At 36.8% G+C, this 23426-nt stretch overlaps 2 protein-coding genes across 2 annotated transcripts in view; both read left to right on the top strand.

Moving 5' to 3' along the window:
- Positions 1-2782: 2782 nt before the first annotated feature.
- LOC124365237 (cytoplasmic polyadenylation element-binding protein 1-A-like) lies at positions 2783-4928 on the top strand. The gene has a single exon (XM_046821200.1). The coding sequence runs from the start codon at positions 3024-3026 to the stop codon at positions 4404-4406; it is 1383 nt and encodes a 460-aa protein (XP_046677156.1). The 5' UTR covers positions 2783-3023; the 3' UTR covers positions 4407-4928.
- A 2215-nt stretch (positions 4929-7143) lies between these two features.
- LOC124364579 (inactive tyrosine-protein kinase 7-like) overlaps positions 7144-23426 on the top strand; it is a 154737-nt gene continuing 138454 nt past the window's right edge. The window contains exons 1-2 of the mRNA XM_046820141.1: positions 7144-7275; positions 20694-20993. Of these exons, the coding sequence (XP_046676097.1) occupies positions 7242-7275; positions 20694-20993 (334 nt within the window). The 5' untranslated portion in view covers positions 7144-7241. The remainder of the gene's footprint in view (positions 7276-20693; positions 20994-23426) is intronic.

Below are 23426 nucleotides of genomic sequence, written 5' to 3'. Positions count from 1 at the left end.
AGCCAATTTGGGTTATCAAGATGATTGTAAACAATGCTTTATTGACTACAATATAATGACTGTTCCTGGCATTTTCATATTTCAAAATGTAATATATGTAAAGGAGAATTTTGAAGACTTTTATCTGCTTTGATGAAATTCATGATTATGACACTAGGGGAGCTCGGGATATTGTTGCACCTTCCTCTAGACTTAGGAAAACATTAGTTAGCCATAAAATATTTTACAAATAAATGTTTTTAAACAAATTACCTCAAACGTTTAGAAGCTTAGAACTTCAACCATTTGCAGCTAAACTGTCGAACTGGCTTATAAGTAAGGCATTTTATTCCCTTAAAGAATTTTTTTGCTATGAATTGTTACTTTCCTTAGGCCTGGAATGGAGTTGTTGATTAGTTGTAATTTAATTCATTGTTTCAAACTATTTATTTTGTTATGTATTTACTAATACTACAGTTACATTTTTTTTAAAATTGACAAATACACTGTACGAATTAGTTCAATATATATTATATCAGTTAATGACATTCAAATAAAACTAAGTAGCCTTATAACATTTTTATTTATTATATTAGTTATATTGAACGTTGTCTATAGCAATTGTAATATTGACAAATGACAATAAAGATATTCTGATTCTGATTCTGATTATTTCCAAGGAGCGTCAATGAAGGTATTGACCTAAAATTTACTGAGAATGGAAAAAGTGTATATTTTTAATGACATAAAACACTCAAACTGACAGTAATGTTTTCCTCAGATGGCAGGCCATTTTTAAATGTTTTGTAACCATACTTAAAGCCGCGTTTGCACTGGAAACAAAACATGTTCCTGGAACTTTGTTTATATTTTGCTACTATCATGAAATATTTTGCACACAATGTTCCTAAACATTTTAGGACAGCCACTCGAAGATGTCGTCTGACGAGGAGGATGTTCTTCTTCTAGTTGCCGCTACATGTGTTTTGTTATGTGACAGAGAACCGACGAGGAGGATGTTCTTCTTCTAGTGCCGCTACATGTGTTTTGTTATGTGACAGAGAACCCAGGAGGTTCTGGGTAAGGCCTTCACTTGCGTCACGAGGTGTTTATAGTGGAAGTGACCTATTCAAAGACCTAGAGAGCTAACGTGTTCAAAAAGTTACGTTAAAGCTAACGAATCGTAAAAATTACGACAGGATTCAAAAAATGTACAAATACATTTTATTTTACAAAAATGCCATTTAATTGCGTATAAACACTTATAATACAGCTTAGTAAACCTTTTTAAAACTATGGTTAAATCTCATCTATACAATGGACACAGCATCTTCCGCGATGCTCGGCACAGATTGGCTTGGCACATCGGCAGCAAAAGATTGACGTCATCCTCCATTTTGCTGATGGACATATTCCACAAATTGTTCGACGGGGGTGTTGAGGGACATTAACTTTGTTTGTTTGAAGAGGTGCCTTAATTATTTCAGTAATTGATTGGCGGAGTTTTCTTGGCAAGTTTTGGTAGTTCATACGGTGCTGAAGCCATAGTGTGATGAGGTCATATTGGATTTGCATTGCAAAGTTTCTCCTTGAAAGCGGTTTCGGGCCCATTTTCACCATGTTACTAGTGTAAATAACATATTAATTTATTAGCATGATATTTATCATGCAAAAAAATACACATAATGGCCACCGCCTTGTCTTTCGGCTGCACGTCATTTGATGGCACATTATTGATCCAAAGTATCAACTGCACCTTTCGTTGCGTTGTATGTCTCAATGATTAGAGGTTTTTTTGAGTCCTTATCAATTGATGGCTTTTCATGACAAGTCGATAGAAGCAACACATTTTTGGAATTCTTGACTTTGTATGAAACCATTGTTTTCATTCCATCGAAACAAAACATCCTGACAACTTGTTCTACCAACAGAACGCATAAAAAATTATTGGTAGACCTTATGATTTATGTTTCTCAACAATGTTCCTATATCTAAACGTCTTGTGTTTCCGAAACATTTCACAATGTTTATAAACACCCTTTGATCTTACCGCTTTCTACAGGAAACAAGAAATATGTGGAGAAACACCGAATTTCTGTTCCGAAACATTGTTTATAAACATTGTTCCAAGTAGTTATTCTTCGATTTGAGGAACATTGTTCCGAAACACTGTTTATAAACATGTTTTGTTTCTAGTGTAAACATGGCTTTAAACATTTTGTAAAATATACATTTTTACTATAAACCTATTATATTATGGTATAAAAACACCAAACAATAAAAAATTACTACACAAAATTTTCTTTTTGGAAAAGTGGTAGGACTGCCCCTTATTCCAATAATTGGATAATTATTTATTCTTCATTTTATCTAGTTTCAGAAAATATATAATGGTATTACGCTTCTCTTGAAGAAAAATTATATATATCATAAAACCACAAATAGTACATGAAAGGCTAAATATGTTACTATGAATACGATTATTTTCAAATTTTCAAAAAATATAATTCTCACACTAAATGTTTTAAAAATATACCATAATTTTGAGAATTATATGCACTACAAAACAATAAATAAACTAATAACCAATTTCTAATTTTTTAAGTGTGTTATTTAAATGTGCATACATAAATATATATTATGTAACAAATTATTTTATAAATCTTCAGAAAAAGTGCTAAAATTCCAGAATAAAACCAGCCTGCCATCAACCAGTTTATACCTCCTTGTACTGGGGTAAGAATACCCCATTTAACTGTCATCACATTTTATAATAAAGGCACATATTTGGTGGTATCTAAAGTTTTTATTTACAGTATTGATTAATTTAGAGAATTACAGGTGATTCTCAAGTATGTTTCCTCTTCAACAAAGAGCAGCTGGCAAAAATGAAGACAAACATTTTGTTTTTATGTCATATCCTCCTTCCATTCACTAACTTATAAATATTTTCCCCTATCTTTACTTTTAGTTTTGGTTATCAGTGATTTCTTTCTGAATGCTGTTTGTTTTCTGACACAAATTAAGTAAAATATTAACCTATAATGTTTTTTCAAAGAAAGTCAAATTGTTGGAATACAAAATACAGGCAAATCAAATGTAGAGATACATCATTAGTTGAGGCCATGGAGAATGATTTTAATCCATTTGACTACTCTCCGTTACAAAGTTCAATGTTGCAATCTAATAATGTAGGATTTGATCTGATACAAACCTTTGCCCCAGTGTCTCAAATCTGCACTCCTCGTGCGATCAGGAGATCACCATCGATCACCGATTGTAGCAGTCCACGGATGGACTCCTCATTTCTGCAACAACAATGGACTTCATCCTCGGACACCAGTGATGCCAGCAGCAGTGATCTCTCAGATATGATGGCGACTTTAAGTTTATCTCAAGCCGGGACACAATCTCCTCTCACAGAGCAAGAGTTGGCCAACCTGCGTGCCTTGCACACTTTGACCTCCGGCTCCGGACTGTGTAGTGTCAGGCTGCCTCCCCCTCTGCTGCACTCAATCATCCATCTGGACAACAGATGGAGCTACAACGAGGATGTCGACCTGCTAGAAAAAGTAGCCCGCTTTCACCGCAATCAAGCTGCGTCGTTCTTTGAAGCCGCCTGCAGATGGGAAGGAGATCTGCCCCGACGTTTTCCAGAAAATCCTACTTTCTCCTGCAAAGTTTTCCTTGGAGGAGTGCCTTGGGATGTTACGGAGGAGTCTCTGGTGAATGTGTTCAGTCAGTTCGGCAAAGTGAGGGTGGAATGGCCGGGCAAGGACCAATCCGTGAATCAGCCCAAGGGGTACGTCTACATCGTGTTTGAATCCGAGAAACAGGTCAAGATCCTGCTGAATAACTGTTCTTGTGAAGTTTCCAACTTCAACTCCGAAAAGTGGTCATTCCGCATCTCCTCCAGAAAAATGAAATCCAAAGAGGTGGAGGTCATTCCTTGGTGTCTTACTGACAGCAACTTTGTTCAACTACCCTCCCAGAAACTGGATCCTCATACAACCGTATTTGTCGGAGCCCTCCACGGGATGCTCAATGCTGAAAGTCTTTTCACCATCATGAATGAACTATTCGGAGGGGTCGTCTATACAGGTATTGACACGGACAAGTTTAAGTATCCCATCGGTTCTGCTCGAGTTACCTTTAATAACTGGCAGTCATATATGAAGGCGGTGACAGCAGCATTTGTAGAAATAAAGACATCTAAGTTCACCAAAAAAGTTCAGGTGGATCCTTACTTGGAAGACTCTTCCTGCTCTTATTGCATGGTCCAACAAGGTCCGTACTTCTGTAGAGAGTTTACTTGTTTTCGTTACTTCTGCCGCAGTTGTTGGGGTCTGTACCACCAATCTGATCTCCAATCGAGTCATAAACCACTCATGCGTAGCTCCAAGAATAATAACCTCTCTTTTCCATAAAAATGTTTTACGACGAAAACGATTAATTATGTTTTGGCGTTGTGACACACTGAGATAATTTTACTTTAAAATCTGTTCCCTGAAGTATTTTATACAAAATTGTGCTTGAAAATGGTAATGAAATCTTATTTCTTCAATTAACTTTTAATATAGTTAGGGTACATAATCTATTTTTTGTTTTTAATTCATGTCCCCTTTGTGATATGATCTTTTTAATACATTCCTGAGTTTTATATTATTTGTTTTATACATGTTTATAAGCCTACATGCTTTGCTTCCTTGTCCTGTATGTCTTAAGTTCTTTTATACTTGGTAATGTTCTTGTTTAACTCAATTTTTCTCCAAGGCTTTTAGTTTTGAATTTAATTTTATTTGTATGTAAGTTTTTAAGGAAAGTTAATTTCAGTTACTATTTTATTTCTCCATTTTAAAAGTTTTAAGTTGTCTGTATCATTATTGTGTGCTGTATTATTTATTGTTTGCTGGAATGTTATGAACTAATAAAATATGCCTGCTTTTTAATTGATTGTACTTTAGATTGTTGTCACCTTCTTCAAGAGAATTATTTCAGCTTTAGTGAATTTTTAATGTAGCAGCAATTGAAGAAGCGTTTGACAAAATTGCCCATACCTGACAATCAATATAAACTTGTTTGGAACTATGTATAAAAAAGTATCTATTTAAAATATAAACAAACTCAATTGCCATCATATCAGCAGAAAATAAAACTATTTACAAAATTGTTTAAGCAGAATTTTAACACTAACATGGTTTTTAAATGCTCAGCTAATTGCATCAGTTCTATCACAATGATTGTAATACCAAACCAAATCTCCAAATTACATGCCTCTATTTATTTTACTACAAACCGGTATAATTTAAATTGAAATGGCAACCCACTGCATTATCCATCCACATGTTCACTCTTAAGAAGCATATTCCTGAAGTGCTTGCAATAGTAATTAACACTGATCAGTGTTGTTTCTGAAATTCATGAGCTGAAAATAATATCAACTACCTATTGTGAAAATTTCAATTGATCCAACTTCCATTTTTCTAATAATAAACATCAAGCGTCTTTTTGAACACCAATCGGAATAATAATTTGTGCTTCTACAATTTGATATAATTTTGCAGGACTGCTTTACTGCTAATTAACCCATTGTGAAATTTGCCCGAGCGTCACTAGTGCTCTTTCTAGACGCTAACGATCACCTATTTCTTTGTTTTCCCGCTAGGTAGCAGGTTTGTGCCCTCGTGCATCCTTATATTCCGTTTCCATTTTCTTATGTTTGCACACTGGAACCACAACTAAAAGTTTGTTTTGTTATTACTGAATTTACATTTTTCCATATGCTCAATTTTCGTCACTCCACTTACATTACATGTATCATGTTCTCAATGTTTATCGTTTTGAATGAGTTTTTAGTTCTTCCGGTACCTCATAGAACAAGACAATTTGCGTACTTCAGAAGTAGACAGATACTTGGACAGTGATATTGAGATATCAAGGATACTCAAAGACTGACACAAAAGTGAATTATAAAAAGTTAATGAATGGTCATTGCTTGTAATGTAAATCTTAATTAGTTTATTTTAATTATCATTTTAATAATAACAATTTAATGTAAAAGACAGTTTTATCTCATCTCCCAGACAACTATTTCAGGAGCTTGTCATAAAATCATAAAAAATATAAAAAAATGTAAATGAACCTTGATTGTTTTGTTACTATGCTTTATAATTAATTAATCCAATAAAAACTGGGTTTCCGTGTAAAAACATTGTGTTTTAAATAAAAATTTATTGAAACAGATAACCAAAACAAAATAATACAATATTGACAGATGCTTTTTATTTTTTTGTTTTACTTACTAAAAAATTGTAAATATATATTTTAAAAATTTATTTGGAGAAAGCAACAAACACTATTGTAGAACAGCCTAATAAACTGGAATGTCCTGAAAATCTACTAATTTAGCTGTATCCAAACTCATGCTGTTAATATTTTAGTACACACATGCAATTTTGACCAAAATCAATTAAAACATTTAGTCCTAGACAGGCTAGGGTAATTGCTTTCTCAATGGGTTAACTTGACATAGATGTTGATCTCTAATGTTTTTCTGTAAAACGCAAAAAATAAATTTCTTTAGATAATGAAGATTCTGAGTGAAGAAAAAAATACACAAAACATTAATAAATTTAATATAAATTTGATATTTCACAATTATGTTGGCTGTAGTTATTGTATAAATGTATATATTATCCATACACTGATAATTAATGCACATAGATCACATTAAAAATAGTTACTTGATTTGTTGTGTTGGTCCCTAATGCAGTTAATAATTATTCATTATTATAATTTGGCCCATATAATTATTTGATGAGCCAAAATGTTATTTTTCAAAGCGAGGTTAATTTATCACTGGTGAGACTGTACCGTGCTGCGCTCTGCTAAACGTACAATGCACTTTGTTGTGATGCAGGGTGACCACTCCCTCAGTTGTAAAATAAACTTACGAACGAGAACTATTATAATAGCAACATAGTGAAATATAAATTATTGAAATGTAATTTGATGTGGTTCCAAAGGTAATAAATAATGTAGTTTTTCATTGTCAGAAAACAGCAGTAATAATAAATGTAAAATGGTGGGAATTTCTGTTTGTTGTGTTGTCACCCCTGCTGCCACAACTGTCAAGCACCGTCCACATGTTCCCGACCCGACATTCGGCGTCTGCTAGTGGTCGGGAGCGTGTGGTCTTGACGTTGCCGTGTTATCGAGTGTATCAGTGATGTTTTTGTATTTTTGAACTTTTATCAAAAGACATGTTGGTGTTCGCTATCGCCTTGGTATTTTTTGGTAAGTTAATAATTATTAAATTATATTGTTTAGCCAATAGTTTTATACCAATACGATATGGTAACTAATTAACACATTAATTTTTATATTTAGTAATTTTTAATTTTATAATATATTGAAAATACAGTACTACAGTAATGTTCTTAAATTGTTAATAACTTCGACTCACAGATGCGTATAGCGTATTTTCAGGTTTGCTTTTTAATTTATAGGTTGTGTTGAACACTTTGCATAAGGTATAATATATCTTCAGCCGTAAACTTCGATATGGTGTTGAATAGTTTTAATGTCTATTAATATTAGTTACTATGTTTAATGGATACATTTTTAGACAGATATAACAAATTAGATATAATAAATAAATTAAGTTGCTAAATGTGTATAAAATGTCACTAACAAATTTTATAAGCTCCGTAGACCAATTAATTATTCTCCAAACCATTACTAAAGGATGGTTCATCATTTGTTCATGACAACTTTTCCATATCCTCATGACCGAAGAGAGGAGAGATTCTAAATTAATGGCATTAACATTAACTTCATTTATCATGAAATATTCGTGTTGTTTTAAAATCAATGACATTTGTGTAAATTGTATACATTTAATATGAAATTCTGAGCGAGCTGAAAATAATATCAAGTAAGACCTATTGTGGAAAATTACAAGAGAATAAATTGATACAACTTCGATTTTTGTAACAATAAACAGCAACTATTAATACCGGAATGATAATTTGTATTTCAATAGTTTATTTCACTAAATTTTGCATCACTGGACCGCTTTGCCCTAATAAAGCTGGACATAGGTATTGATCCTTTAACTTTTTCTGTAAAACTCAATACAAATATGCTTTCAGATAGAAGGCTCCGAGTGAAAATTGTGAATATACTTTACAGTAAAATACAATTTGCTTCAGACTAATAGAATATAAATATATATTGAAGTTCTTTTTTCCGCCTTGCCAATTGCCAATTATTACAGTCGTGTTCTAGAGGGGGCTACAATAGCTCAAGACCCCAATTTCTAAGTTGAGAAGGTTTTCATTGTCTAATCAGTTCATTGAAACCTGAAATTGAAACTGATAAATTGAAACCTGAAATTCAACATTGGATTACAGATAAATTGCTTTTTAAAATCTTATTTTATTGACACTTGTAAAGGAATGTAAATATGTATTTAACTATAAAGAATCATTTGTTGAGCACACATGTCTTTCAAGGTTTCCACAGTTTGTTATTGGTATAAACAAGGAGGAAACTGCTTAGTTCAATTTGTACAGGAGGTGAATAAAAAAAGTTAAATTGTGTAATTTCAGTGGTGATTGTTGGCATATTTTAGTTTGAAAACAAAACAAAATACTATTTGCGTGCTCAAGTCGGTCTTGCCTAGTTAGGAATATGTTTTAGTATATGTTTAATATTGTATTCCCCAAGGAGCCGCCTTGGGGCCAGTTTTATTTATGTCTACAACATGAACTCATCAATACCACTTTAAAGGACAACGCGGCATGATAAACAAATAGTTTATAGTCGGATCGACGAGATTAAGGAGTTGTCTTTATACCCAATAAAAATACCTATAATTTGGAATTTAAATAACTCATATTTTGCCAAATAATAAAAACGCCTTTTTGGAAGGTAATGGACTCAAGAAAGTACTTGGGCTAAACCTCGTTATAGGTAATTATAATTCCTGTTCATTTGAAATTTTAAGGACATTACAGTTTTAAAATGGACGTTTCACTAGCTCTACTCCGCAATATTTGGCTATATGCGATGTTACGCTTGAGCGCCATAGTGAGAGCTCAGGATGGAATCATTTTTATAGCACGCTAAAGTCGCTATTGATGACGTCATTAAATAATAATAATAAAATAAGCTTTGATCAACAAAATCGTTGACACGTTCACAACGTCAAGCGCGTCGTGCGTCCGATCGGGTACACTTCGCTATGGATGTCCTTATTGCGTTTTTATTGTTTACCTATCTTGGTGGTTTGTTAAATTTGATCCCGCGCTTAAATAAAGGCCTCAGACTATCGTGTACTCCATCGGATGCGCGATTGCTCAATTTTGAGGTAAATTAATATTTTAAATACCTCTTATGGAGAAAAACATAGTGAAATAATTTGTTGTGCAAAATTGCGAAGCCTACTATATTACTCGTGATACTAAGATGTTTAACGCAAAAAATATTACTGTGTAATTTATTATTAAAACATTTGACGGCAAATAAGAAAGTCCGGAAGTAATATGCCCGGAAAGTCCGTGTCAGCCAATTTGTAAGCTATGTAGTGTAACGTTGTACTAATCCAAGTCCCAGTATTGTGACATTGACTCAAATAATTTAAACCAACTAGTTTTGTATAATACTTCATTATTGAATCATTTTGTACTTTATAAACGCACATTAGGACCTGAAGGATCTATTTTTGTTAACATCTAAGTGAGTCCATAATTGTTTTTGGATCAGTTCAGTCCGTCAACAAATTGCCAAATTCGATCAAAAATGCCACAATTTAAAACTGCGCTGATCTCAAAAGCTTTTTATAGTACAGACGAGTTCGTGGCAAACGATTGGGGGACCACCTAATTGGCTGACCATGTGATTAGAGTGGGATAATTATGTAATGAATGAGAATTTCGGGAAATGAAAAACTGTAAGTCTGAATGAGAGCCACTGTAATGATGAATGCAAAATTTTAGTTTTTAAATGTCATGACGATTGCGATGCAATTTATATTGTCTTTTATGCAATAAAACATTGAATTGGATTTTAAATCGTTGTAAAATGTAATAAAAATCCATAGTGACGTAGAAGCACTATTTGAAGTCAGTGTAAAATGTACACATGAAGACAGATAAAAGTTCGGTCACAAAAGGGGTTTTTGTCTAACATACTCCTCGGTATACCTTATCTTTCCCGGAATAAGAACTCGGAATACCGCATCCCATTGAGGGCGCATAATTAACACACTTGTTATTCGCAAACAACACAATGGCCGTGCAATGCGGCGCCTGTCTGTGTTTACACCCAGGCACAAACCGACAAAACGCGAATTACCACGTGTGACAACACCATCATAGCTGCCAGTGCAGTGCCGTGAGGAACCACTCACGAGTGTTGGGCGGGTACTGTATTCTTCATTAGGACAAAGAGCGAAGATAAAGTGACAGAAGAGGCCTCCAGAGCGCAAGGTGTGAACACTCAGCCTCTCGCCTTTGAAGCCGACCCGCCAGTGTAAATCTCCTTTATAACGTTCACGACTGCGCGAGCAAAGCAAGGGTTGCTCGTTGGAAACCAAGAGCGCGGACGGGTTTTTAATAATTTTTACTTCTTGAGCCCCACAAAGCGGCCCTCCCCTCCCCCCCCTACTCCGCCGTGGAAGCAATTTATAAATGGAACAATTAATCCCGAAGACTCTACTCTCCCTGCTCATTTGTGCTCGAACCTCGGCGCGTATTGTTTTCCCATCATTACGATTAATTTAACTCGCGATTGTTACCCCGCCACTCGGAGTCGAGACTGTCCAATTAATTCTGGAGGCGAACTTCTCGTTATATAATTTCATCTCGAGTCGTTGTACGACTCGTCGTTGAATTATTCCGCACTAGATGTCAAATGTTTAGAGTTCCTGGAGGAATCAAGGAACTCGATAATGAGAGGTGAAATCTCAGCTATTAATATTCCGGAATCCGGTTTTCGTGATGGATTTGCACAGAGCTGTTAGGTCTACAACCCCGGATCTTCCGTTAATTTGTCTGAGAAGTGTTTGCTTTGCATTACCGTAATTAACACAGTGTACCTTTCTTCCATTAACAAGAATACTAATTTATTTTTCATAATTGCACTCAGCGAACGGCAACCAATTACTGTACGGTATTGATGTACGTTTTCATTCAACGCTATGTTATTTTCAGTATTTTAAGGTTTATTATGTTTTATTTAATATATTAACCTTTTGTTTTATCCTCATTTAATTATTTGGAGATATATCTGACAATTGAATTGATTCTTAATACAAGCGAAATTGTCTTTTCATGACCACAGACAATAGACAAAATGTCATTGTAGAGATTCTACTTGGAAACCTCAGGCAAAGTAGGAGTTCTGTATTTTATAATTTGAAACGTTCTTTGAACCTGATGAAATAAAAATGAAAGCAATTATTTTTCATTCTTAATTTTGTCTTAAGGACCTACGAATGAAATCCAATCCGCAAAAAATTATCTCGAAATCTGTGGAAGTATTTCTCACAAAACTTGTAGAATTTAAAGGTTTTGGCCTTGGCCTCATCAATCAGGACTGCATTCGGGGTTATAGAAATGTTTGCTTTAGATTCGGAGCTGACGGAAAGTCCTTTTTTCGGCCCTGGCGGTTTATTTTCGGTGCTATCAGACGACATCATTTTCCGAGTTACCGGACTAATGTATCTTTCGTACTTGGCGGATTCGGTCCTATCGGACCCATCCCAATCGATAAGCGTAGTTTTTTACCATAGAAAAACTCTAAAACTCAATAGGTTGAGAGTTTAACAACGTTGGGATACTACAGGAATGTGAAGGCTTAATATCGCGTGGTAATTCCAAGAGATATGAGCAATAATGTTTAACACTACTATAAGCTTCACAACGAAGCATAAGAGTAAGGTTAGAATAGATCTCTTCCTATCCGCCGGGAAGACTGAAGCCCTGTTGGGGAATGTTAAATCTGGCAGTGGCAGTGTACCGTAGATTCCAAGCAACCTCTTAGACCATGAGCTGTTCTGAAAATCCCTGAGAAGAACTTGGCGTAGATTTTGTTAATTTCAGTGGTTTACAAAATTGTTAATTTTTGTTCGTCAAGGAATTTTATTGATAACGGGCAAAGATGAATTCGATCTCGTCTCAGGTTTAAGGGTTTTTAAGGACTGTCAAGCTTCTTTATAATTATGCCTAAATCGCGTTTCATTCCTTCTGTACTTTTTCATTGATGTGGAGAACTATCGCAGTGTTTGTACTTGTTTGTCCTTTCGAATTGCCAAAGTGTATGGAAATAGGGGGTTAAAACTTATTTTTTAACTGACATCATGATTTTAACATCCTTTCCATATGCATGTGTGATGAGGGCGAGTTGAAATCCAACAGTTAGGTTTAGATATCCACTTACTTTTAGATTTAATCAATATCGATTTTATGGTTCAGATTGCACCTCATGCTTAATGTAATGTGTCTGTGGAATATTCGAACTCTTGGCTCTCAAACTGTGCTTCATTGTCTGATCTCTCTTTTGGAAAAGTGAAGGAAACAGGGGTTTTCCGGACAATTGCCATCGTTCAGTGCAACAAAGAAACCAAAAAATCAGTAACACTACGTTTCGAGATCTGCAATCTGATCTCTTCTTCAGGTAAATAACTAACCTAATACATAATTTCAAACTAGGTTAAAATAAATAAATCATACCAAAGCGTTGTGACACGCGTAAGTCAGGAATCACAACCACTATGTTTGTCAACTTCACTAACTCGAAGACATGCACTTAATAAAAAACTATACACAACACTAATCATTAAAACTGAACTACAGAATACAGGTCCTCTATAATTCCTCTATAAACCACCTACGACTTTTTTGTTGTTGTTTTTTTTTTTACTGAACGGTGGCAAATGTCCGGAAAATCCTGTTTACTTCACAAATCCTTCCATCGTCAATAATAAACTCTCTTTTGGTATACAACGGGTTTTGAAGATGTGTCAGACATGACAGTCAGCACATTTGCTAAGTTTTTTTTTATTCCTACAAACTTTAAATAAATGGTCAGTTATTAGAATAGGATTATCCTCTGACATGAAAGAAATCAACATCTCGAATTTTTCTGGAGACATGATTTAAAAGGCTGCTTTCGATTACATCACATGGCACATTTCACATTTGTTAATCTCACTCGTGTGAATCTATTCTGGCTTTATTCCAACAGCAGTGTAATCATTGGCATGAGGCATATTGTAGCAGCAATGCCAGGAAAGTAGCACTGATTAACTCTTTCTTGGAATTGCCATGCGGACCGAGTATACATATATATTATGCCTTCATATTTATATAGCGATTTTTACGTTCTAGCCATCCGTTTACACGTAATGCAACACTGTAAGAAGCTTTACATCGGTGGTAGTTTCCCACTTATGACCATTCTCTACCCTATTCATTAGTCAATTCATCAATGAATACACAGCTCAGCAATCTTTTCCAGACAATCCATGTTTTTATTTTTATTCATACGAGTTTTCAGAAGTGCAACACTAGATATATATGCATACTCTTACCGAAAACGTGAACACATCGCAATTTCATAACCATAGATCATTTTTCATGTTCTAGTCTATTCTCCGTGGCCACCAAACTCAACATTTTTATTTTTAAAGCGCCACAAAATTAAGTAGGTTTGTATAACGTTTTTAGATGAAAATGTAAATAGTCATATTCTTTTTAGATGTAAATTACTTAAAATGCCATAGTTTTAAATTGATTGCACTATCCCTCAGTGTGAATATGTCAAGTGTATTGCCAAATTACCCATCAAAGTTGTGAGGCAACTTTTATTTTATCTGCTTTCTTAGATTTCTCAGACGCTTTCAAGTTCAAGTAAAACTTTTCTTTGAACTACATCCAGTTTTCTCTAGCATTTTCATCTTCAAAATTTAATTGTGTTGCTGTCTTAATATACATAGTAAAAATATAAAATAACCGCTTCCCAGTGGAATAATTTTAAACGTAAAAAACTATTTATTCAGAACGTGTTTTATGCCTACACAATCAGTAATGTATAAATGATAAATATGCTCGCTTCTTTTGCTCAAATTATGTGATAAATGTATTTTGTACAGTCGAGTAAAATTTAAATGAGAGATAGGACATAGTGTTCATAGGGTACATTTGTTTTTCATTTTACGTCCCATTATAATTTATGAACATTTGAAATATTACATATTATACAGTATGTACTTCTTAACATTGCCATCAAAGTATATTATGTTCTCTAAAAATGTTATTTTTCTTCATTAAGAATCACAAGCAATGTTTCAAATTCTACTTAATTACGAAATTGGCCAAACGTCTCAGACAACTGTTCTCTAAAATTTTATTTTTCTTCATTAAGAATCTCAAGCAATGTTTCAAATTCTACTTAATTACGAAATTGGCCAAACATCTCAGACAACTGTTCTCTAAGATTTTATTTTTCTTCATTAAGAATCAAGCAATGTTTCAAATTCTACTTAATTACGAAATTAGCCAAAAGTCTCAGACAACAATGCAGCGATTGTACTTAGAAGAAGGTTTTACGGATATAATAAGTTTGGCCTTGTGAATGAATTTCTGTTGCACGCCCAGTTATCGAAAAGTCCGAGTGAAAGTAACCACAGCGCCGAATCGTTTCGCGTCGAGAATGAAGCCCAATTTGGAGCGGTTACCCGAACACTCGAGGAGGCGTTGGGAGCGTCGAGTGAGGGTTAAAACTCCCAGAGTGTCAAGAACAAGAGTGCAAATGTGAGCGCGAGGTCTCGAGTATCGACGGTCTGGCGTCGATGTGTGGGCCAACCAATCGATATCTGGCCAAACAATGGAAAACATTGGTCAAATTTATAGTGGCGAAGGAGGGCGCGGGAGGGGGCTGGATGATGTCATTCTTCACGACCGGGGGTGAAGGAAGGAAGGAAGGGGAGGTAACCTGACTCATTTAGTACGGCACCCGACTCGGCACGTCGCCCTATTGTTGGTGAAAGGGGTAATTTTTTAGAGTGGCCTAGGTAGGCAGGCGCGCTGCACGCTACGTTGATTGCATGTAGCCGTACCCTACCTCTCCGTCACCGTGTATTCTGTCGTTAATGGCGACCCGTTACTTCGGGGAGTAATTTTGGCGCGCTTTAAATTGCGACTTGTCCCTCCGGCTGCGAGGTCTGAGACTGGCGGAGGGTGGAGGAAGGAGCTTGCCTTATCTTCGATGGTGCTTTATTGAACGAGTGACTCCAAAGACAGAGACTGGTAGAGTTGGTGAATAATACATGTTCTATTTGTTTTTGTGAATAGTTCGTCGGGAAATTTATTCTACTCTGGTTGAAGCGTTAGATTTTCCTATTATCTAAATAAGATGAAGTCAATATTTTTATCAAAATATTTTTAAAATTCTTGTTAATTTCTATTTGGAAACTTCCCCATAGTTTTAACCCTGCATAGAGACGGAACCACTGCGTACTGTCTGGAACGCGGCATATTGTCAGGAACACGGCATACCGTCGGGAACTGCGTACTGTCTGGAACGCGGCATATTGACGGGAACATTGCGTACTGTCTGGAACGCGGCATATAGTCGGGAACACGGCATACCGTCGGGAACTACGTACTATCTGGAACACGGCATATTGACGGGAACATTGCGTACTGTCTGGAACGCGGCATATAGTCGGGAACACGGCATACCGTCGGGAACACTGCGTACTGTCTGTAACGCGGCCTATTGACAGGAACATTGCGTACTGTCTGGAACGCGGCATATAGTCAGGAACACGGCATACCGTCGGGAACTGCGTACTATCTGGAACACGGCATATTGACGGGAACATTGCGTACTGTCTGGAACGCGGCATATAGTCGGGAACACGGCATACCGTCGGGAACTTGCGTACTGTCTGTAACACGGCATACCGTCGGGAACACTGCGTACAGTCTGGAACACGGCATATAGTCGGGAACACTGTGTACAGGTCGGGAACACTGCGTACTGTCTGGGAACGCGGCATATTGACGGGAACATTGCGTACTGTCTGGAACGCGGCATATAGTCAGGAACACGGCATACCGTCGGGAACACTGCGTACTGTCTGGAGCGCGGCATTGTCGGGAACACGGCATAAGGTCGGGAACACTGCGTACTGTCTGGAACGCGGCATATAGTCGGGAACACTGCGTACTGTCTGTAACGCGGCATATAGTCGGGAACACGGCATACCGTCGGGAACATTGCGTACTGTCTGTAACGCGGCACATTGTCGGGAACACTGCGTACAGTCTGTAACGCGGCATACCGTCGGGAACACTGCGTACAGTCTGGAACACGGCATACCGTCGGGGACACTGCGTACAGTCTGTAACGCGGCATATAGACGGGAACATTGCGTACTGTCTGGAACGCGGCATATAGTCGGGAACACTGCGTACAGTCTGGAACACGGCATACCGTCGGGAACACTGCGTAAAGTCTGGAATGCGGCATATAGACGGGAACATTGCGTACTGTCTGGAACGCGGCATATAGTCGGGAACACGGCATAAGGTCGGGAACACTGCGTACTGTCTGGAACCTGGCATATAGTCGGGAACACGGCATACCGTCGGGAACATTGCGTACTGTCTGTAACGTGTCACATTGTCGGGAACACGGCATACCGTCAGGAACACTGCGTACAGTCCGTAACGCGGCATACCGTCGGGAACACTGCGTACAGGCTGGAACGCGGCATATAGACGGGAACATTGCGTACAGTCTGGAACGCGGCATATAGACGGGAACACTGCGTACAGTCTGGAACACGGCATACCGTCGGGAACACTGCGTACAGGCTGGAACGCGGCATATAGACGGGGACATTGCGTACTGTCTGTAACGCGGCACATTGTCGGGAACACGGCATACCGTCGGGAACACTGCGTACAGTCTGTAACGCGGCATATAGACGGGAACATTGCGTACTGTCTGGAACACGGCATACCGTCGGGAACACTGCGTACAGTCTGTAACGCGGCATATAGACGGGAACACTGCGTACAGTCTGGAACACGGCATACCGTCGGGAACACTGCGTACAGTCTGTAACGCGGCACATTGTCGGGAACACTGCGTACAGTCTGGAACACGGCATACCGTCGGGAACACTGCGTACAGTCTGTAACGCGGCACATTGTCGGGAATGCAGCATACAGACGGGAACATGGTATATACGGTCCTTATTGTCCCGTAGATATTGTGCGAATGTGTGGGTACTGAGACCAATCTAGTTGCTGTCGATGTTAATGTTAATTTTTATTAAATTCGTTTTTTCAGACTTTAATTTTCATCACTAACGTATAATCTAAATGTATATCCGGTATATGTTTTAGCTTTTACTCTAAATGCAAAACCTAATTTACTTATCTACTTGAAGAGATATTGCACTGTTCGTCGCAAAAGTTGGACACAATATTAAATAAGTTCATCTTCGGATGGGTTGACTTAATAAGAAAACTTGGCAAGCGGTTACTGGGGTTGAACTTGGCTCCTTCGAGTTATGGGAAACGCTCAATGAATGCCATATCGAGTTTTGGCAGAACCAAACTTCGTATTATTCTTTAGTTGTTTAGTTGTTCATTGTAATCTTTATTATTCAATATTACTTCGTGTTAATGCTATTTACATACAATTAATAAACAACTTTTTTACATATCCTTATTTTAGGTCAGGGAAAGCGCAATATTGATCTCTGTATATTGTTATGTGTATTTAAAATCCAATGACCCTGAAAAGGAGTGAAGTAAAAAATCTAAGAAAAACACAAAAGATGAACACCAGGTACAGAAGAACGTTTGTTTTCTGAGGCTTATAAAAATGACCTCGGATTTAATTTTTTATACATATTTGTGTATAAGTAATATATATTTAAAATAGCATTCGTTTACTAAGTTTAATTTTCACAACTTTAGCCAAGACAAAAATATTAAACCGTCTAGAACAGGACCTACATTGTAAATTTTTCAAACTTTAAACCAGCGTAATCTTTTAAAGAGTGAACCCTTTGAAGTCGGATTTACGGCATTGTACTCTACTAATAAAGACCTTTAATTGCTCGACCTATGCTCTCATTTATGATTTCCTTTTGACTCTTTGCGGACCACCTCCTGACATGATAAAAATATTGTAGTTACTTCAAAATGTACATTTACAGGTGCAGTAATGATGTACCACGTTTTATTGCTTTACCTGTAATCGTTTGGAAAATATCAAGCCTGTGCGGGACCTTTTACACCCTGTATATTTAACGAGTTGTGCATTACCAGCGCATCTTAAAATAGCACAAAGCAAAGATTCCTTTTTGATTTTCTAGCTTATTAGTTCCAATATGGTTAAAAATAGACAAAATGGATGAACTTACGTTTGTACGATATAGTTCCGTAACTTTTGTTTGGAAATTGGTGACACCATAAGCTATGTCACTATACCCTTCAGCCGCATTTGCAAATCCACCCGAGTACTCAAATTTGGTAGGACACAGAACAAAAATAATCCTGAGAATACTGTAATAATTTATTAATGAGATTAATTTAATAATAGTAATATCGTTTATTGGGAAAAGACTATATAAACATTGAATCACAACCGTCCTAAACTAACCTAACCATTCTCGCTGACAACGACATACTCAAACGTAAAGTACATGACCTCATTCAAACATCTCTCTTGACAGTTTACAGGTCCGGCAATATGATTTTGTGAATTTTTGTGTTCTTAATTGTCCCAGCGATTCATCGTAAATTCGTCTACAGAGTTAAATGCCTTTGACACCAAAATGTTTTTCAACTGAGCTTTTAATTTTTTTTTTAAATTTGGTTGTTTAATAACTTCAGGGAGACTGTTGATTAGTCTGACACCAACTTGAGAAGGCAAATTTCTGAAAGCATTTGTTCTGTGTTCTTGGACTCGAAAGTTGTCCCTGGCTCTAATCCCATGATGGTGAACATCCCCGCCGAGAACCAAAGCGCACTTTGATGTGGAGTAAAGGATCACCTCGAGAATATAGACACAGGACAAAGTCAGTAACCCAAGCTCCCTAAAAACATCTCTGCGCGACTCTCTAGTTCTCAAACCCAAAATCATTCTCACGGATCTTTTATGGAGTCTAAAGACCCGTTCCAACTTGTGTTTTGCACAGATACCCCAGAGTTTAATTCCAAATCCTAGATGAGGTAGATTAGGCCAAAATAGGCCGTTTTCAATACTCCGATAGAGCAATACTGTGCCAATTTGCGAAGAGCAATTTAGTTTTAATACGTCATTCTAAATCCATACTATGATGAAAACCATCCAAACCCATCGTTACTTACCGCACAGTTAATAGAAACAATAAACAAACCCTCTGTGAGTAGTAGCCGTAAGTCTTGCGATAAACTAAATTGGATTTGACTAACTCAGTTGCAGGGATGATCTCTTTTATGGCGACAACTCCCTTTTTCCTTGTAATCCTCAGATTAACACAGCACATTGAATGCTCTGTACTACCTGCGACGTAAATACGTAGATCAGATAATACCGTCCTACGCCCGCTTGGTATTCCTTTAGTACATATTGGGGTTTTGTTATAAAAAGTTCAATTCAAGGAATTTTTTCTGAGTAAAATCAGAAGATTTCGTCAATATTATTGTGTAATACTTGTGACTGCTTTGATATCTGTTTAAGTTTTACTGCACGAAGAAAGTTTAAATATTAATTAAAATTTAACTCTTTTACACTGTACAGTACGTAGAACCAAATTGGTGTAAGCGATCCTACCAGTGGTGTAACTAACGAAAGCGGTAAGGGAGGATAGACCCCCCCCCCCAAAAGACCCTAAACATTTTCAAAGCTCTACTATAAAAGCAATTATACCTGTTTGAAATACTCTACAGCAGTGTCATATTTAACTTTGAATTAGGCCTATCAAAATTATTTATGTTTAAATTTGTTCATGTCTATTCAATTCACCCTCCCACGCTGTGGCGTGCTCTTAAATCAGACTAACCCTCCACCCGCCCCCAAAAGCTAAGCCCTAGTTACACCACTGGATCCTTCCACTTTCACTGCCGCCTCCTAATTTTGACAACTTTCTTACACTGCCGCCCGTTTTAATGATTTTAAAATAAATAGAATATTTTAATCAGTTATTAGAAAACCATGGGACTTACATATTTTTAAGCTGAGTTCTTCCCTTTTCTACCAAATGCTCAGGCAGAAATATTTTAAAACAGAAAGTCTAGTTTTAAACTTAAAAACAACTGTTTTATGTAAAAAATAGAAAGTTTACCAAAAACCCACCATCTACTGTCTATACTATAAATTTATTTCTCATTATTATTTGCTGTATTCAGTATTTTCATTACTGTCAATATAGCTACAAATATTTACAATTGAAATCCACATATGTTTAAATTTGTTTAGTGTTTTAAAAACCACAAATCATTTGTTCGAGGCCCATCATCAGAAGCTGAAAATAAATAATCAACTGTAAAATTCTGTAATAAACCAATTATTTATAACGAGAATAAAAGTGCATAAATCTGCCAAGCTCACTTTTTCCAAGTCCAGTGGATCGTGAAAATGGCAAATGGACAAGTAGATGTGATCAACCACCCATTGCTGACCTCATTGTGTGTTTGCAGGGCCAGTGTGGGGCCAAGGGGACACGTTCTTTTTCACGCGGAACCCCGAGGACGTGACGGGGATAGCGGGTCGTCCTGCCAGGATGAACTGTGAGGCCAGCGTCCCCACGGGGCTGGTCTACTCCTGGCAGCAGGACGGCTCCCAGGTCCCCAACACCACGCGGAAACTCCAGGTGGGGTCCTCCCTCGTGTTCCGGAGAGTTGATCCTCATCACGACGCCGGGCTCTACTCCTGCGTCGCCGCCAACCTCTCCTCGGGGTTCTCGCTGGCCAGCCGCACCGCTACCATGGATGTTCACTGTGAGTCTCATTCCTACGTTTTTTATGGTGGAGGATTGCGTGCATGTTTATCCATATATTATGGTGTATTATTGAAAAACATTGGCTAGGTCATCAGTCCACCTTTGCTGGAAGGAAGGCGACTGTATATTCTGGTAGTTCTAAGGTAAATGAAGGATGAACCTAACTTCGCCGATCGAACTAAAGAGCTTATTCATTCGTTCATTTTAAACAATCTTTAGGAATTTCACTGCCACACTTAGGGTAATGCTCTCAGTACAATTTTTCAATTGCGGAAGAGTACAGACGAAAGGACACCTCCTTCCATACTCGACTTAAGATAGAATTTGATTTAATTTAGGATAATTTACCTTCCTTGAATGTGTTTTGTGTCTAATATACTAAACAGCCACATGTGAAACTGACTGACTGACTGATATATGTATACAAATTCTAACCTACTTCTAGAAGTGCTAGAAACTTAAAATTTGGCACGGAGGTACCTTTTACCGTGAAACCAACAGGAAAAGTCTGAAAACCGGGAATTTTTCATTTTAAACCCCTCAAAAAAAATTCGCAAAAAAAACGCGCATTTTTTACCCTTGCAGGCCTTTTTTGTAAGCCCGATAGCGGGCGAACCATTGGAGCTAGCTCGGATCTGATGAAATGTCGTCAGTCAGGAATGAAGCGAACTACAAAAAAGGTCCAGTGACTATTTGCTCTATCTCCCATGGTTAGCGACAAAACGCTCGAATATTTAACATTCCAGAGATTTTTTTTCGCCAAAAATAATGTTTTGGGCCCGATAGCGGCCGAAACCGTTGGTCGTAGCTCAAATCTGATTGACCCATTAAATTAGCAAAATTCCCGCGATATACAGAAAAGGTTTAGTGACTTTTTGCCATATCTCCATTGGTTTGGCCGAAAAACGTGATTATGTGCAATTTTTTTTGTAATTTTTTCCGTGGAAAATTTTGTTTTTGGGATCGATAGCGGCGAAAACCATTGGTCGGAGGTCAAAATATAACAAAGGTTAGATTTAGGGAATAATATGATCTACAAAAAGGTCAAGTGACCTTTTACTCTATCTCCATTAGTTTGACCGCAAAACGCGATTAAGTGAAAATATTTTGGAAATTTTCGCCTAAAAATTTACATTCCGGGCTTGAATAGCGGCTAAACGGTTGGTCGTAGCTCAAAAACATTTCAATGGGACTTAGGAAAGAGCGCGATCTACAAAAAAGGTTTAATAACATTTTTGCCCTATCCCTCAATGGCCGGAAAACGCGTTTAAAAAAACGCATTACTTTTTCCCGTTAAATTTGTGATTCTGGGCTACATTGAAGTCAGCAGTTTGTTTAGCACAAAAATTAAAAATGTGATTTCAATATAAAATAAGGCGATCTAACAAAAAAGATTAAGTGATTTTTTTTACTCTATCTTCATTGGTTTAGCCGTAAAACGTGATTATGATGAAAATTGTACTTAAAACTTACCTTCCGGGCTCGATAGTGACCGAACCGTTGGTTCTAGCTTAAAACTAAAAACTGTTTTGTTTTTTAATTGAAGCGATCTACAAAAAAGGTTTGTTAGCTTTTTGCTCTATCTTTATTTTTTTTGGCTAATAAATGCTAATATTATAATTTTGATAATTTAGTATTATTATTATTATTATTATTAATTTTGTTTCTGGAGTGTATAGCGGTCGAACCTTCAGTCTTAGATTAAATATGAAAGTTTTCAATAATATAAAATGACAAGGTGTACAAAAAAGGTCTAGTAGCTTTTTGTCGTATATCCTTTCGCAAGCCCGAAAATCGCCTTAAATAGTAAAAATATTTGTCGTGAATTGGCAATTTTTGGAGATTTTTAATTTATAATGCGACTAAATATTTGTGCAATTCATTCCAGATTCCGATTGCACTTGCTTTGCTAGGTTAACGAGTGAATACAACCCCAGATTTGAAATTGGCCTAAGAGTTTCATTAATTTAATGAAATAGTGATTCCTTATCAACACTGTGGTATGGAAGGATAATTTCCTAAATAATTGTAACCTCTGATCAACTTTTTTTTTTTATAAAAATTACTGATACACATATTTTTTGTAGCACAGACACACATTTCCCAGAAAAGTACAACGCGTTCTTATAACCCCCTATAGCATAACCCCCTCCCGCGAATTTTCCTGGTAGATGAATTCCTGATTAACTTAGACCCCCTGATCAACCTAATAATCTGATAAAGTTAGTTTTTATTTGTTTACACTAAACAATTCACCATAGTTGGCTAGTGCAGTCTTTTGTCCCAAGCTCTGTACTGCAAAACTAGAGGTCGTAAATGAAATCAGATAGCAGAATCCTCCTTCAATTTTAAATTTTTCTACAAGTAAGGTTTAGTAACTTTTTGTCGTATCTCTAACAGTTAAGGCCGCAAAATGCTCTTTAAAATCAAA

Source organism: Homalodisca vitripennis, chromosome 6, assembly GCF_021130785.1.
Source record: "Homalodisca vitripennis isolate AUS2020 chromosome 6, UT_GWSS_2.1, whole genome shotgun sequence".
NCBI lineage: Eukaryota > Metazoa > Arthropoda > Insecta > Hemiptera > Cicadellidae > Homalodisca > Homalodisca vitripennis.
The sequence above is the reverse complement of the archived record's forward strand: the minus strand, read 5'-3'. Positions and strand labels throughout refer to the sequence as shown.